Source organism: Chiloscyllium plagiosum, chromosome 6 (genome assembly GCF_004010195.1).
Source record: "Chiloscyllium plagiosum isolate BGI_BamShark_2017 chromosome 6, ASM401019v2, whole genome shotgun sequence".
Lineage (NCBI taxonomy): Eukaryota > Metazoa > Chordata > Chondrichthyes > Orectolobiformes > Hemiscylliidae > Chiloscyllium > Chiloscyllium plagiosum.
This window is the reverse complement of record NC_057715.1, coordinates 82148554-82164914: the sequence shown is the minus strand read 5'-3', so window position 1 is coordinate 82164914 and position 16361 is coordinate 82148554. Positions and strand designations below refer to the sequence as shown.

Here is a 16361-nt window from a genome sequence, read left to right as displayed (position 1 = left end):
CAAGTCCAAGACCCCCCGGGAGGAACAGCCCCACCCAAAACACCCCAAGCATAGACCATAGAAAATTCACAAAAATAGAAATTCTTTAATGCACTCACGTCAACATAGTAAAAAACTATTTCTAAATAAGAAAAATATAAAACACATTTAAAAAAGGAGATTTTCCCCTTTGCTCCCAGGGGGCATCACTTCCCCCTGTAAACCCATCATATCCTCTCCCAACCAGCGCCACACCCTCAACCGAGGCACCACATAGTAAAATAAAGAAATTCAAGTGTACTATAAAGCTAAAGTTGAAAGTGAGTTCCCCAACCCCCCACCCACACCAATACCGAGATACATTTCGTCAAGATAATACCAAGTATATGCATATAAAACTAGAAAGTTACAATCTTAGCAGGTAATAACTAACCATAATAACAGAAAAAGAAAACCCTGCTCTAAGAAAGAAATGAGGTAGGACAAAGCAAATACCCTCCCCCACACGAATCAACTAAACCGCCCGGCCTATATAAATAAAAAGGAAATTGCATACTGGAGAACAAATAAGCCCCCTTCCCTACTCCCCGGAGACAATATTAAACAATAAAGGAAATAAGAAGAAAAAAAACGGTAGACCAGGGAGGGGGGGCAAAACAGCATCATTAACCACATGGATTAATTCTTACAGTCTATTTAAGAGAGTCCAAAAATTCTTTGGCCTTCTCCGGCGATCCAAAGTTATAGACAGATCCTTTGTGGCTAAAACACAGCGTCGCTGGGTAACACAAGGAATACTGGATGTTTAAGTCCCTTAGACGCTTCTTCGTTTCATCAAACACCCTCCTCTTGTGGATCAATGCTGGGGAGAAATCCTGAAACAGCATAATCCTAGATCCCTTATATGTCACGGCTTGGGGATCCTTCTAGAGGGTTCTGGAGGCTTCCAGGAGCATTTGCTTCTCTCAGTAACACTAAAGCCGGAACAAGATCGGGCGGGGGCACTGGTCCAACCCCGGGCCTGCGGTAGGCCCTCTCTACCCGCACTTGGCCTGACCCAGATTCCAGCTTCAACATCGGAGGGAGCCACTGCTTCAAAAAGACTGCAAGCTGGCCTACCTCTTCCCGTTTGGGAAGGCTCAGCAAACGAATATTTTTTCGGCGACCCCAATTCTCAAGGTCATCAATGTGTCCTGCTAAGGCCCGAACTCATTGTTCGAGAGTCCGGACGCAGCCCATGGCCGACTCTGCAGCAGCTTCCGAGGTCGCGGCCTTTCGCTCTACCCCTCCAACGCGATGTTCGAGCTTTTCAATATTTCAGTCTTGCTTTTGCAGCACGACCGAGAACGATTCCCACCTGGACCTAGATTCCTCTATGAAGACGTCGATCTTCTCCTGTAACTGCTGGAGGGGGTGTGGGAGAGGTTCCTGCCTGCTGCGAACACTCTTTCCTTTAGTCATTTTAGCACTGCACCAAACTACTCAAGTTTGATGCAGAATGACTGAATGAATTAGGTAAAAGTTATTTTGAATGGTTTGGAAGGTGTGGTGGAGGCGAGTAGCCCCCTTTGCCTGAGTTTTGGGTGGAGTACTACAGACTCAGACTTGCTGGATCGCCGCCATCTTGGATCTCCTAATGTCTTTCTTAACATTGCCACTACAATTTGGGGGATCCATATCGTTTACTACCCCTTAGGTGTTTCTAAACTCTATTATACAGATTTCACTTCACCAGAACTGACACTCTTCACTATTGCATTAATTTACCCTTTAACCAGCAATGTTACCCTTTTTCCTTTTTGTCGCTCCTTCCTAAAAACTGAATACCCTTGGATTTTTAGTTACCTTCCCTGGTCACTCTACAGCCAAGTCTCCATTTACTGTTAGGGTGAAGGGTAAGGCTGGTAGGTGTAGGGAATGTTGGATGACTAGTGAAGTAGTTTTGATCAAGAAAAAGGGAGCATATGTCAGATAATCGAAGCAGGTATCAAGTGAATCCCTATTACAGTATAAAGGCAGTAGTAGTACAATTAAAAGGAAAATCAGGAGGGCAAAAAGGGGACATGAAATAGTTTTGGCAAATAGGGTTAAGAAGAATCCAAAGGGATTCTACAAATACATTAAGGACAAAAAAAAGAATAACTAGCGAGAGAATAGACAGCTTGAAGGTCAGCAAGCCACTTATGTGTGAAACCGCAGGAGATGGAAGAGATACTAACCGGGTATTTTGCATCAAATGTTTACTGTGAAGGAGGATATGGAAGCTAGAGGACTAGGGAAAATAAATAGAACGGACAAGAGGGATATTGGCCAAATGCTGGTAAATGGGACTAGATTAATTCAGGAATCTGGTCAGCATGGAGACATTGGTCCAAAGGATCTGGTTTGAAGGTATTGAACTGGCTTGAAGGTAGGAGACAGAAGTGGTGGAGGATTGCTTTTCAGACTGGAGGCCTGTGACCAGCAGTGTGTCACAAGGTTCCATGCTGTGTTTACTACTCTTTGTCATTTGTATAATGGATTTGGATGAGAATATAGGAGGTATGGTTAGTAAATTTGCAGATGACACTAAAATTGGTGGTGTAGTGGACAGTGAAGGTTACTGCAGAGTACAACGATCAGATGGGGCAATGGGCTGAGAAGCGGCAGATGGAGTTTAAATTTAGATTAATGTGAGGTGCTGCATTTTGGAAAGGCAAATCAGAGCAGACTTATACACTTAATGGTAAGGTCCTAGGGAGTGTTGCTGAACAAAGAGGCCTTGGAGTGCAGGTTCAGAGTTCCTTGAAAATGGAGTTGTAGGTAAACAGAATAGTGAAGGCGGTATTTGGGATGTTTGCCTTTATTGGTCAGTGCATTGATTATAGGAGTTGGGTGGCCATTTGTGGCTGTATAGGACATTAGTTAGGCCATTTTTGGAATGCAGAGTACACTTCTTATCTCCCTGCTACAGGAAGGATGTTATGAAAGTTGAAAGGGCTCAGAAAAGATTTACAATGATATTTCAATGGTTGAAGGTTTGAGCAATAGACAAAAGCAGAATAGATTGGGGCTATTTTCCCCAGAGTGGTGGATGTGGAGGGGTGTAGGAGGGGCATGAGGGGTGAATAGCCAAGATCTTTTCTCCAGTGTAGGGGAGTCCAAAACTGGAGGGTTTAAAAAGAGAGGGGAAAGATTTAAAACAGACCTAAGGGGCAACTTTTTCACAGAGGGTGATGCATGTATGGAATGAGTTGCCAGAGGAAGTGGTGGAGGCTGATACAATTACAACATCTGAAAGGCATTTGAATGATTTTGTGAATAGGAAGGCTTTAGAGGGATATGGGCCAAATGCTGGCAAATGGGACTAGATTAGGTTTGGCTATCTGGGCGGCAAGGACAAGTTGGACCAAAAGGCAGGTTTCCATGCTTTACATCTCTATGACTCTATCTATATCATTCCTGAAGAAGGGCTTATGCCCGAAACGTCGATTCTCCTGTTCCCTGGATGCTACCTGACCTGCTGCGCTTTTCCAGCAACACATTTCCAGCTCTGATCTCCAGCATCTGCAGACCTCACTTTCTCCTCTATCTATATCATACCCTATATATCTATTAGCCTGACTAATTCATCCACTTCAGTGGGAATGCTCTGCACGTTAGGACACAATATCTTAAGGCTTGTTTTTATGGGCCGGTTTGATTATTGCCCTTGGATTTTCAGCCTAAAACTTAGTTCCCATTCTGTCTTCTCTTTCTCCCCTTGCTTCCTCTCTTGGGTCTCCTTTTATAGGTTCTAATCCTCCTGCCATTTAAAAACTGACCTTGTATAGACTGCATATCACAGAGTCTGTGTGTGTGAAAGCAAAGCAGACAGACAGTAAGAAAGCAAGTAAATAAGAACAAAATGCAACTCTACCAAATATTTAATCACAGCAAGTATCAACTTCATGGTTTACTGCACAGAATCCAGACAAGGCTAGAGCTCAGTTTTGAAAGATGCTGGAAAATATTCCCAGCTTAAAGCTTTAAATCTACTGTAATTCTCACAAAACCTTATGGGACAATAAGTCAGCACAGCTTGCTTGAAAGCAATGAGATAGATATGGGAAAATGGAAAGCATCCTCCAAGTGCTGGGTATCAACTTTCAAACCAGCAACTGTAGAAAAGGAGTTGGAGAATAGAAAGCCATTAGGAACCAGGGAGTGTTCCAGATTGTTGTTCTTGCTTAGAGATTTAACAAAGAACAATATAGTACAGAAACAGGCGCTGTGGCCCAACAAGCCTACTCACCCTTATTTAGACTTGCTACTTATTGTCCATATGGGGTTTCTATCCCTGTGTTCACCTCCTGTTCATGTATCTATTAAGATATGCCTTAAACGTTACAATATGCCTGCTTCCACCAATTCCACTGGCAGTGCTTTCCAGGCCCCCATCACAGGGAAAATCTTTCTCTTCACTTCTCTCAACTTTCCCCCTCTCACCTTGAACCTGTACCCTCTTATACTTGACCTCTCCAACATTGGAAAAAGCCTCTGACTGTCCACCCTAACTGTGCCCCTCCTAATTTTGCAGAACTCCCCAGGTCACTCCTCAGCATCCATCTTTCCGGTCAAAACAATCTGAGTAAGAGACAGCACAGTAGGCTCAGTGGTTAGCACTGCTGCCTCACAAGGCCAGAAATCTGGGTTTGATTCCACCCTTTGGCAAATGTGTGTGAAGGTTGAACATTCTCCAATGTCTGCGTGGGTTTCCTCTGGGTGCTCCAGCTTCCTCCTGCAGTCCAACGATGTGCAGATTAGGTGGATTGGTCATGTTAAATTGCCCACAGTATCTAGGTGGATTAGTCATGAGAAATGCAGGGTTACACAGTCAAAAAGCACAGAAAGAGCTGTTGGTCCAACTCGTCTGCACCTACCAGAAATTCCAAACTGACCTAGCGCTATACCTCTAAACTCTTCCTATTCAAATGCCCACCCAGATGCCTTTTAAATGCTGTAATTATACCCACCTCCACCACTTCCTCAGGCAGCTCATTCCATACACACTCCACCCTCTACGTGACCTCGCCACCCTAGAAAACAAAAGACCTCGACTATTCACGATATCCATGCCTCCATGATTATATAAAGTTCTGCAAAGTCATCCCTCAGCCTCCGACACTCTAGGAAAAAAGCTCCAGTCTATTCAGTCTTTCCCTATAACTCAAATAGCAGTAAAACATCCCTATATTGCTGTTTACTGCAAGGGGGATGGAGCATAAATGTTCCATTAGTATTCCTAATTACTTGCTGTACTTAAAATTGACTTTAGAAATTCTCGTACCAGGACACCCAGATCCTTCCACACACTCTCTATTTAAATAGCAAAATGCTAGTTACAAAGTCAGAGTGGGGGGGGGGGGGGGGGGGGGGGCAGCGAATGGGGGAATGCTCTTCAGGGGGTTGATGTACATTTGAAGGACTGAATAGCCTGCTTCCCCACCCAATAGGGAATCTATATTCTATGAGTTTATCCTATTTCTCTTCAAACCTAAAACCCTCCAGATCAAACAACAACCTGGTAAACCTTCTCTGCCCCCTCTCCAAAGCATCAATATCCTTATGGACGTGTCGCAACATTATGAACTGCACACAACATTCTAAATTCGGCCTAACTAGAGGTTTTATACAGCTGTAACATAACTTGCCAAGTTCCATTCAATGCCTCGGTCAATGAAGACAAGCAACCTGCATACCTTCTTGACAACTTTATCCACCTGTGTTGTCATTTTCAGGAATCTTTGGACCTGTATGCCAGATCCCTCTGTATGTCAATGCTCAGAAGGTTCTGCCATATATTGTATAATTCACACTTGAATGTGACCTTCCAAAATGCATCACTTTGTACTTGTCCAGCTTAAACTCCAGTTGGCATTTCTCTGCCCAAATCTGCGATCCATCTATATCCCTCTGTATCCTTTGACAATCTTCCTCACTATCTGCAAAACTGCCAATTTTGGTGTCATTCACAAACCTACTAATGAGACCACCTACATTTACCTCCAGATCATATTATAAAAGGTTCCTGCACTGATCTCTGTGGAACACCACTAGTTACTGATCTCCATTCCAAAAGCATCCTTCCACTGCTACTCTCCATCTTCTATGACTACGCTAGTTCTGTTTCCATCTAGCCAGCACATCCCAGATCCCATGAGACTCTACCTTTTATATATCTGCCATGATGCACTTATCAAATGCCTTACTAACATCCATGTAGACATCAACTGCCTTTCCCTCAATCATTCCTGTCACCTCCTCAAAAAAACCTCAAATCAAGCACAAACTCTTGCTGCCTATCACTAACAAGTCCATTCGCTTCAAATGTGAATAAATTCTGTCTCTCAGTGCCTTCTCCAACAGCTTCCCGAACATCAGGCTCACCAGCCTGTAATTACCTGGATTCTCTCTGTTTCCCTTCTTAAAAGGAAGGAACAACATTGGCCATTGTTCAGTCTTCTGGAACCTCACCTGAGGCCAAAGAGGATGCAAAAATATCTGTTAAGGCCCATCTACTTCCTCTTTTGTTTCCCCCAGTATCTTGGGAAAGATCCCATCTGGCCCTGGAGACTTGTCTACATAATGCATTTCAAGACATCCAACACTTCCTCCTTTATTATGCTAACCTGCCCAAGAGTATTCATACACCTTTCCCTAACCCCAACATCCCTCATGTCCCTCTCTTTGGTGAATACTGATGTAAAAGTACTAATTAAGGATCTCACCCATTTCCTTAGGCTTCATACACAATTTCCCTCCTTTACCCTTGAGTGGGCCTACTCTTTCCCTAGCTACCCTCTTGTTTCTAATATAGATGTATAAAATGCCTTGGGATTCTCCTTAACTCTGCAGGCCAAGGGTAGTACATAGCCCATTTTAGTCCTTTTAACTCCCCGCTTAAGCTCCTTCTGACTTTCTCTATATTCTTCAAGGACCTTTTGACTGTTTTTCATTGCCTAGACTTTAGACATGCAGTTAAAAGTGAGGATTCTTAAGTCTATGCATAAGCTGACACAAACAATCATGATGTCTTTCAAGAAAGTTGAAGGATTGTTTATCCAAAGTTAACAGGAAGATCCCCGTAAAATTTCATTACAGGAAGAATAGCTGGAGCACTGAGGAGACAAACTATAATACTGGATGGCTGTGGCATACCTTGTGGCTTGGTCCCAAAAAAGTAAGTTAACCTTCAAGATTTTTCTAACACAAAAGTGAATTTTTCTTTGGAAGGGGAAACTAAGAAGTACAACTGAGCTCATAGCCCAAGTAATTATAACTATAACTAACAGTTAAAATTAATAATGCTTGCTTTACTTAATATGCAGGAAACAGTTTCTGTGCAAAACTGTAATGGCATAGTTCTTTTAGTCAATCATTGGAGCCTGGATTGTCATCCGCAAATCAAGTGCACAAGGTCAAGGCAATTCCCAGTTTCACAAACCTGACCTCTAAAAATATCCATGCAAACATCAGATTTTCCAACCAAGGTTGTAGATTTTATTAGAAAGTGTAAGTAGTGATGCCTTGGCGAAGGCTTGCCTCAGGGATTTAGAATTTTGTCCAAATTTATATGAAAAATAAAAGGAAAAATATCCCTGACAACCCTCAAATTCCCCATGCCCTGTACCCACCCTAATAACCCTTCATATACTTCATTTGTCCTATGCCCAGTATCCTACTCCATAACCCCTCATACACTATGTTAAAAATTATTCCCATGCACTCATCATCTAACTAAAATAACTGCACACAGACCGGTATTCTGTCACCCTTTACTCATGTACACAGTGCACTGACTGTGGCCAGCCAGCCAGCCCGAGGTCAGTCACCTGAACTAAAGAGATCTCCTGGTTATTTTTTTTTATTTTATTAAACAATACAAAATACAGTTAACAATAAACAGAAAGCAACAATTCACAAAAAAAAATATATACAGGGGAAAGGGCAGCAAAGCCAAACCCCAAACTCTACCATTCAACCAGTTTTCAGGGAGATGAGGACAAACCTCAAATCCGACTTCCATTCATCACAAAGATAACAGTAACAAACATAGGAAGACAGTGCAATCAAATCAGAAACAGTGCATAGAACACAGACCCAATGTAGCTATATAAAAAAAAGACACCTGACACCAGTCCGCATCACGTATTGATCAGACCGTCCTTGGCTAGCCTTCCTGCAGGAGAGTAGTCAGCCTTCTGATCTCTTGCCGCCCTGCATACTGACTGACCCTCCCCAGGCCTGCTTTCCTCCAGGCTGGTCTTCGACCACCCAGTTCCCAGTCATCCCGCGTACTGAGCCACTTTCCTACGAGCTGGTTGTTGGCCTTCCGGTCTCCGGCTGCCTGCATACTGACTGACTCTCCCCAGCCCACTTTCCTCTACGACAGATGTCGGCCACCAGCTCCCGATCACCCCACGTACTAACCAAACCACTCCCAACATGCTTTCCTACAGTCAGGCTGTCGGCCTTCCAGCACCGGGCCACCCTGTATACTGACTGAACCTTTCTCCTGGCCAGGGTTCCTACGGACCAGCCATCCCACGGGCTGCCATCAGCCACCCCACAATTTGCACTGACCGGCCTGCCCTATATTGGCTTTCCGGCAAGGATGCTATCAGTTGCCTGGCTCCGCCCGTCCCATGTACTGACAGTCTCCTCCCAGCCCCCTTTCCTTCAGACAGGTCATCAACCCTCTAGCCCCCAGCCAGCCCGTGTACTGGCTGCCCCTCCCTTGACAGCAGCTCACAGGAAAGTTGTCGGCTGCCTAGCCCCCAGTCACCCTGCATACTAACAGATCCCTCTCCCAGCCCGCTATCTCCCAGGCCAGACATTGACCCTCCAACTCCCGGCCACCCCACGTACTGACAAGCCTACTCTGGCCCGCACTCTCAAACACAATTAATTACAAAACCCACATACAATAACAGAATTCACAAAATCCTCAATACAGTTTCCAATCCATGCCCGAACTCCAAGATGAAGCAAATGCTCACCTCCCAGTGTTCAGTCTCCATACAGGCCTGGCCCTTCCAGGTAGAACTAGGCCCACTCTCAGGAACACAGTACACTGCGAAGCTGCAGTTAACTCACAGGGGTTTGGCCTAGTCCCGAAGGCAGAGTCTACTCCCAAAGGCAGAGACCAGGTGCGCACACAAACACACACATGCTCAGTCTTCAGAGGCCTGGTCCATCCAAAGGACCAGGCCCACTCACAGGAACACAGGACATTATAAAGGTACAGTTAACTCACAGGGGTTTGGTCCACTCCAGGATGCAGCAATTATTCACCTCCCAGCACACACACAGGTGTTCAGTCTTGAGGCCTAGTCACCCCACAAAGGGTCAAATCTACCCATATAGGGCCACTCATCCGAAAGATGTACATTCTCACAATGGCTCAGTCCAAACACCAAAAAAGTGAAAACACATTCCAAAAAAAAAAAGAGTGCAAGGGCTAAGCCCTGCCACAAAGTCCTTTTCTCAAAATAAAGGAGAAAAGAGGAACACACAGGCTGTAACCAGCCAGTGAAACAACAGTTTCCTAATGAGAACTGAGTTATACCAGCAACACGTTGACTGTTTAAATCAGCCAGTTTAAAAGTCAGTCTGCAATAAAAAGGAATGCCAGTTAACAAACTGACTATATGGTTCAGCCAGTTCAGGAATCAGGTTTCTGCCAAAAATAAACAGAAACCAAAAGCAGCAATAACACACTGACTGTGGCCCAACCAGCACACAGTCAGTCTTCTAAACTGAGCGGACTCTAAATCTCCTGGTTCTATTGGTCAGCCAGGGCTTTCCTGATTGGGGTTGTTCACCTAAGTCAATCAATGACCTCTAGTCAATGAGGTCAACCTAGCTCGAACCACTATACAAACCTTTCATACAGTCCAAATCAACATAAACCTGCACACCCAATGTTTTATAGCCACTTTTCCAAGTGTCAACTCATGTCAATATATGACCCTCCCAGCCACCACTCTTCATTCTTACAGCTACTATGCATGCGTACCCAGTAACCACCATGAGATGACCACAAGACCATTCAAATTGAAAATATATATTCTAAATGTCCATTGGAGACTTCAATGCATTGAAAAAAATACTCTCATTCATTAAAAAAATAGATTTACATCCCTTCAACTACACGGCCCTTACAACAGGATCTGGAATTCATAGTCTCAAGCTGCTTGAAATTTATTGTCTCAATCAGTGAAATGACAGACACACTATTGGGAAAGTGAATAATTGTAGAATCAATCATGCATCACTAATCCAGTAAGGGTAACCCTCAGGCTTATGTCAACATACAGACTGAAATAACAAGCATTCTTATTTTCAATATTCCAGATGTTTCCCCACCCCCCACCAAAGATTTGAAAAGCATGATTTTTAATTGCTTCAGCACTTCCACTTGACATTTCTGGCAGTTTCTCTTGACAGGCCCTCTTCACACTTTTAGCAGATTTGACAGTTGATTTTGACAGCTCTGTTGACAATTCCAATTAGGATTGACAGTTGTTTAGTTTATGCCCAATTCATTCATTAACAATTTCAAAGGGCACCTTACTTCTCTCAAAGAGAGAATGGTCTTTCCTAAAAGGTGCTAACTTGACTCAAAGGTCTCTGTGGATCATATTCCTTGCCTCTTGAAAAGAGCACCCTGGCTATCCAAATGCTTTCATAGGGTTTAAACCTGCCCTTTGACTAATCTAATCTCTGGACACCCAGACCACAAATGCACAAAAAAAGTGGAAACAATTGCTAATCTGTATAGCCTGTTGCCTCCATGAATTATACATATGCAAAATTTGACACCATCCTACTTTTGTCCATGAAAAAGGTAGGTGCCATGGTCAGAGCAGACTTTCAAATTTCAGACATTTTCAACATTTCCACCTGACAGAAACTTCTGCACTGAATTACTCAACACCTGGCTACCCAAAATCTATTCACCATCTACAAGGCATTTTTCAGGAGTCAGAATTAAATATATTCTTTTTCTTTGGACGAGCACAACTCCAGCAACACACAAGCAGGTCAACATCATTCAGGTCAAAGCAGTCCACTTGATGGCAAAGCATTCAAAATCTTAAACAGTCATTCTCTCCATCACCAGAGCACTGTGGATCCCTTGTATATCAAATGTAAGGGTAAACAGCAACAATGTGTCAATGCTTCTTTGAAAATACCTTCAAAATGCAAATACCAACTAGAACAATAACAGCAACCGGTCTAGGTGAGATACCACCATCTACAAGTTCCTCTTCATGTCATAGACCGTTCTTTTTCACAGATTCCTTTCTCACTACTAGGTCAATCTTTAGCTAACTAGATTACATAGCACAAATGGACAAAGAAATGGATTCAACCACATAGTGAAGAGGAAATTGAGGTTTCGGTGTTTGGTACCATAGCTTGCTTCATTCTTCAGGAGCTCTGATTAAACTCTAGTTTCAACATAGTTTCCTCCCCATTTATCAATATTAGTGTTTTGGTAATTCCCAGCAACCACATTAGTGAAAAATATCTGTTTCCCAATTATTTGGAACTGCTGTATATACCTTTCATCATAAGTGCTACCTAAGAGTTGAAGCTCAAATTTTAAGCAATCACTTAAATGCAGCTAATTCATATTGTGAATAGAAAGGAGAGAAACCATAGTCACAGTGCAGCCATGTCGGATTGTTCACATTCGTGCAACACAGCAAACACAAATGAATGAGACAGTGCCACAATAATGAAACCCAAACTTGTGTCTACACAATCATTGCATTTTTTAAAGTTTTTGCCACTGTTTGAGTGTATTTACTGAAATATGATATTGGGGTGACTTTTCCAATAATTTAGTAATGTGTACATATTACCTTAAAGAATACTAGGTTTTTACAATAATTTAAAGGTTAAAATAGACAATCAACAACATAGGCAATATGGTGAAAATTAGAGCAAAATATTTCAAAAGCTGGAAGTCTGAAATAAAAACAGAAAATGCTGTTAATACTAAGCACATCAGGTAGTATCTGTGGAGAGAGAAATAGACTTTGACATTTTAAGTCAATGGGCATTCCAAACATAAAACATTTATTTGGTTGAATTCTCCTAAACATATTTCCAACATTTATGTTTTTTTTACTGAAGGGCACAAATTACTCTTGGGTGGTAACACAAAAAGGGAAAGTAAAGGATTGGCCACCCACTATGTGATAACTAATGATAAATACCAGTACATTTAAAAAAAAAAGGGGGAATGGAAGACAAGTCAGCTAAACCTTACATACGTGTTGGTTAAATGGTCTACTTTATACCAATGAAATCCGAGCAGCAACAAGACTTCAGACAAATCTAATAATGGGAAGACATTTGCAAAACATAATTCAGAAATTACCCTCGTAGGGATGGATCAGTGGTTAGCACTGCTGCCACACAACACCAGGGACCTGGCTTTGATTCTATCCTCAGTCACTGTCTGTGTGGAGTTTGCACTTTCTCCACCGTGTATGTGTGGGTTTCGTCCCACAGTCCAAAGATGTGCAGATTATGTGGATTGACCATGGGAAGTGCAGAGTTACTGGGATGGGGAGTGGGGTTCTGGATGGTATGCTCTTTGGACGGTCAGTGTGCATCAATGGGCTGAAAGGCCTGCTTCCATATTGTAGGGATTCCATGATTCAATTGTTCAATGTGATGAATTGCTTAGATTATGCACATAGGAATGATTATACATCGTTTTTAGTCTATTTCTGAAAACATAAAGCTAAGTTAGATCAATAAGCACTTTAACACTTAATTATTTATACTGCATCCTAATTACAGTATATAATACATTTGAGGTTTAGCAGGGTTAACTTCTTAATTAAACATTTAGGGACAAGGACCAAAAGCAGGTAGATGGTGTTATGCCACATATCAACCATGATCACATTGAATCATAGAACAGGCTCAAGGTGCTGAATGGCTTACTCCTGTTCCTGTATTCTTATTTCTAGTCATTAAGAAGAAAGTAACTCATCACAAAGGGTACAATCTGTATCATTAAGTAAAAAGGTCCTTATTTGTTTTCCTACAGGAATCTTGGGCTGCCTTTAATTATGATTCAAAAATTGAAAAGAAAATCATTAGGAATATCTTTAAGGAAATCAAATAAATCAAAAGAATTATTAACCCTAGCAGTGAATTACTTACCTTCTTCCACAGTGGAGTCCAGTTGAGTAACTTTGACAGCCAAACGATCAATTCTATCTTGGAGAGAGTTTGCTCGGATATGGAAGTTGTTAGCTTCATTAAACAGCTCACCAAATATATCCTCTGCATGTTTGCCTTAACAGATTGACAGAACAAATGTTTAAGAATAAAAAGTGAAAATCAATATTTTCAAATAACAGAACTACCATATAAACTAAACATATTGAATACCTTTCCATTAGCTTTGCATTTGGAACAAAGTAGCAATTCTCGTTGATAATTTCCTATTGCTCTGAGCAGCAGAATTAAGGAACCACAATTTAAGAGAAAACGAAATGAGATTCTCCATTGACTACACTACACTGAATCACACTGTCCAGGTAACTCTTCCCCCTCTCTGGCATGTTGCAGCATTCATGGTTTGGACTCCAACTCAGCAACTTTAAGCCGAAGTTTCTCAAGCACCGACACTTGTTGAGGTCACTAATCTGGGCACTGTGGATTGCACCAGTGTTCGTAAGCTCCCACGCACATCAGTAGTATTGGGCAATTGATAACAGAAAATAGAAAAACATATACTAAAGTGGAATTAATCATGATTTGGATCCAGTTTGAAAGATATCATGCTACCATAAAACTACTCAAAACACAAATGCATTTATTTGCATTGTATTTCATAGCTTTTCAGACTGGATGCCTGTGACCAGTGCTGTGCCACAAGGATCGGTGCTGGGTCCGCTGCTTTTCGTCAGTTATATAAATAATTTGGATGTGAACATGGGAGGTATAATTAATAAGTCTGCAAATGACATCAAAATTGGAGGTGCAGTGGACAACGAAGAAGGTTACCTCAGATTACAATGGGATCTTGAGCAGATAGGCCAATGGGCTGAGGAGTGGCAGATGGAGTATAATTTAGATAAATGTGAGGTGCTGCATTTTGGAAAGGCAAATCAGGGCAGGACTTGTACATTTAATGGTAAGGTCCTGGGGAGTGTTGCTGAACAAAGACCTTGGAGTGTAGGTTCATAGTTCCTTGCAAATAGAATCACAGATAGATAGGATAGTGAAGAAGGTGTTTAGCAAGTGTTCCTTTATTAGTCATTGCATTGAGCATAGGAGTTGGGAGGTCATGTTTCCACTGTACAGGACTTTGGTTAGACCACTTTTGTAATATTGTGTGCAACTCTGGTCTCCCTCCTATCAGAAGGATGCTGTGAAACTTGAAAGGGTTCAGAGATTTACAAAGATGTTTCCAGGGTTGGAAGGTTTGAGCTATAGGGAGAGGTTGAATAGGCTGGGGCTGTTCTCCATGGAGCATCAGAGGCTGAGGGGTGACCTTATAGAGGTTTATAAAATCATGAGGGGCATGGATAAGGTAAATAGACAAGGACTTTTCCCTGGATTGGGGGCAGTTTCCCTGGGTTTAAGGTGAGAGGGGAAAGATTGAAAAAGGGACCTAAGGGGCAACATTTTCATGCAAAGGATGCTGTGTGTATGGAAATGAGCTGCCAGAGGAACTGGTGGACTCTGGTACAATTATAACATTTAAAAAGGCATCTGGATGGTCCATAGATAGGAAGGGCTCAGAGGGACATGGGCCAAGTGCTGGCAAATAGGACTAGATTAATTTAGGACATCTGGTCGGCATGGGCGAGTTGGACCGAAGGGTCAGTTTTCATGTTGTCCATCTCTATGACTCGATGACTCTAACTATCATAATATTTCACGAATTTCACTCGGCATGTCTGGTGGGTTGTCAAATTTTACATGCTTTGTGTTACAATCATGGTATAAGTTGTTTAAGTGCGCTCATAATGAATAAGAAATTTACTAAATAAAAACTAAGAACTGTAGATGCTGTAAAATCAGAGATGAAAATAGAAATTGTGGAAAAGCTCAGCAAGTCTGGCAGCATCAGAGAAATCAGAGTTAATCTGTCAGTCAGTTCTTAAAGTTTGTGAGTTATGATTTCCCAAGCACAAAGCCATGTTGACTATCCCGAATCAGTCCTTGCCTTTCCAAATACATATATCTTCCATATCCTTTTCCACAGTAAATACTGATGCAAAATACTCGTTCAGCATCTCCCCCATTTTCTGTGGCTCCACACAAAGGCTGCCTTGCTGATCTCTGAGGGGCCTTATTCTCTCCCGAGTTACCCTTTTGTCCTTAATGTATTTGTAAAAACCCTTTGGATTCTCCTTAATTCTATTTGCCAAAGCTATGTGATATCCCCTTTTTGCCCTCCTGATTTCCCTCTTAAGTATACTCCTCCTGCCTTTATACTCTAAGGATTCACTCGATCTATCCTGTCTATACCTTACATATGCTTGCTTGGTTTGGTTTGGTTTTAGCAGTCTGGCTGTTCACTGAAAGCAGGCAGTCAGCGAGGCTGCGGTCCAAGAGACAGCCACAAGAAAGAAGGTGTTCCACTCTGAATATCTCTCCGTCATATCTCTCTCTCTCTCTCTCTCCTGTAAGACCCTGTTTCATTTTACTTCTTTTGCCAAGGGGGTTTATGGGGATTGTTGCAGGAATTTGGAACAGCATCATTAAGTTGGGATAATCTGTTAGGTTAAGTTATTCGGTATTCTATTTTCGAATTTCATTCGGTAATCTTGTAAATAAATTCTAAGTGGCTCAAAACTAAGTGGTTTGACCAGCTACATCTCGCCTGGAATATCCACTGTACACCTGCTTAAAGCAATTAGCAAAGTTAGGGTCTGGACTACTTTCTTGAAATGTTTTGAGGGGGTCTAGCCTGACTCACAACACTATCTTTGGACTCTCATTATCTCATTTAGTGTCATAGAGATGTACAGCATGGAAACAGACCCTTTGGTCCAACCCGTCCGTCCATGCCTACCAGATATCCCAACCCAATTTAGTCCCACCTGCCAGCGCCCAGCCCATATCCCTCCAAACCTTTCCTATTCAAATACCCATCCAAATACCTCTTAAATGTTGCAATTGTACCAGCCTCCACCACATCCTCTGGCAGCTCATTCCATACACGTACCACCCTCTGCATGAAAAAGTTGCCCCTTAGGTCTCTTTTATAGCTTTCCGTTCTCACCCTAACCTATGCCCTCTAGTTCTGGACTCCCTGACCCCAGGGAAAAGACTTTGTCTATTTATCCTATCCATGCCCCTCATAATTTTGTAAA

At 42.3% G+C, this 16361-nt stretch overlaps 1 protein-coding gene across 5 annotated transcripts in view; it reads right to left on the bottom strand.

Annotated features, from left to right (window-relative positions):
* Positions 1-16361, bottom strand: part of wasf3b (WASP family member 3b) — a 123180-nt gene that overhangs the window by 45714 nt on the left and 61105 nt on the right. For all 5 annotated transcript variants that reach the window (XM_043691991.1, XM_043691996.1, XM_043691993.1 and 2 more), the window contains one exon: positions 13192-13326. In XM_043691991.1, coding sequence (XP_043547926.1) covers positions 13192-13326 — 135 coding nt within the window. The remainder of the gene's footprint in view (positions 1-13191; positions 13327-16361) is intronic.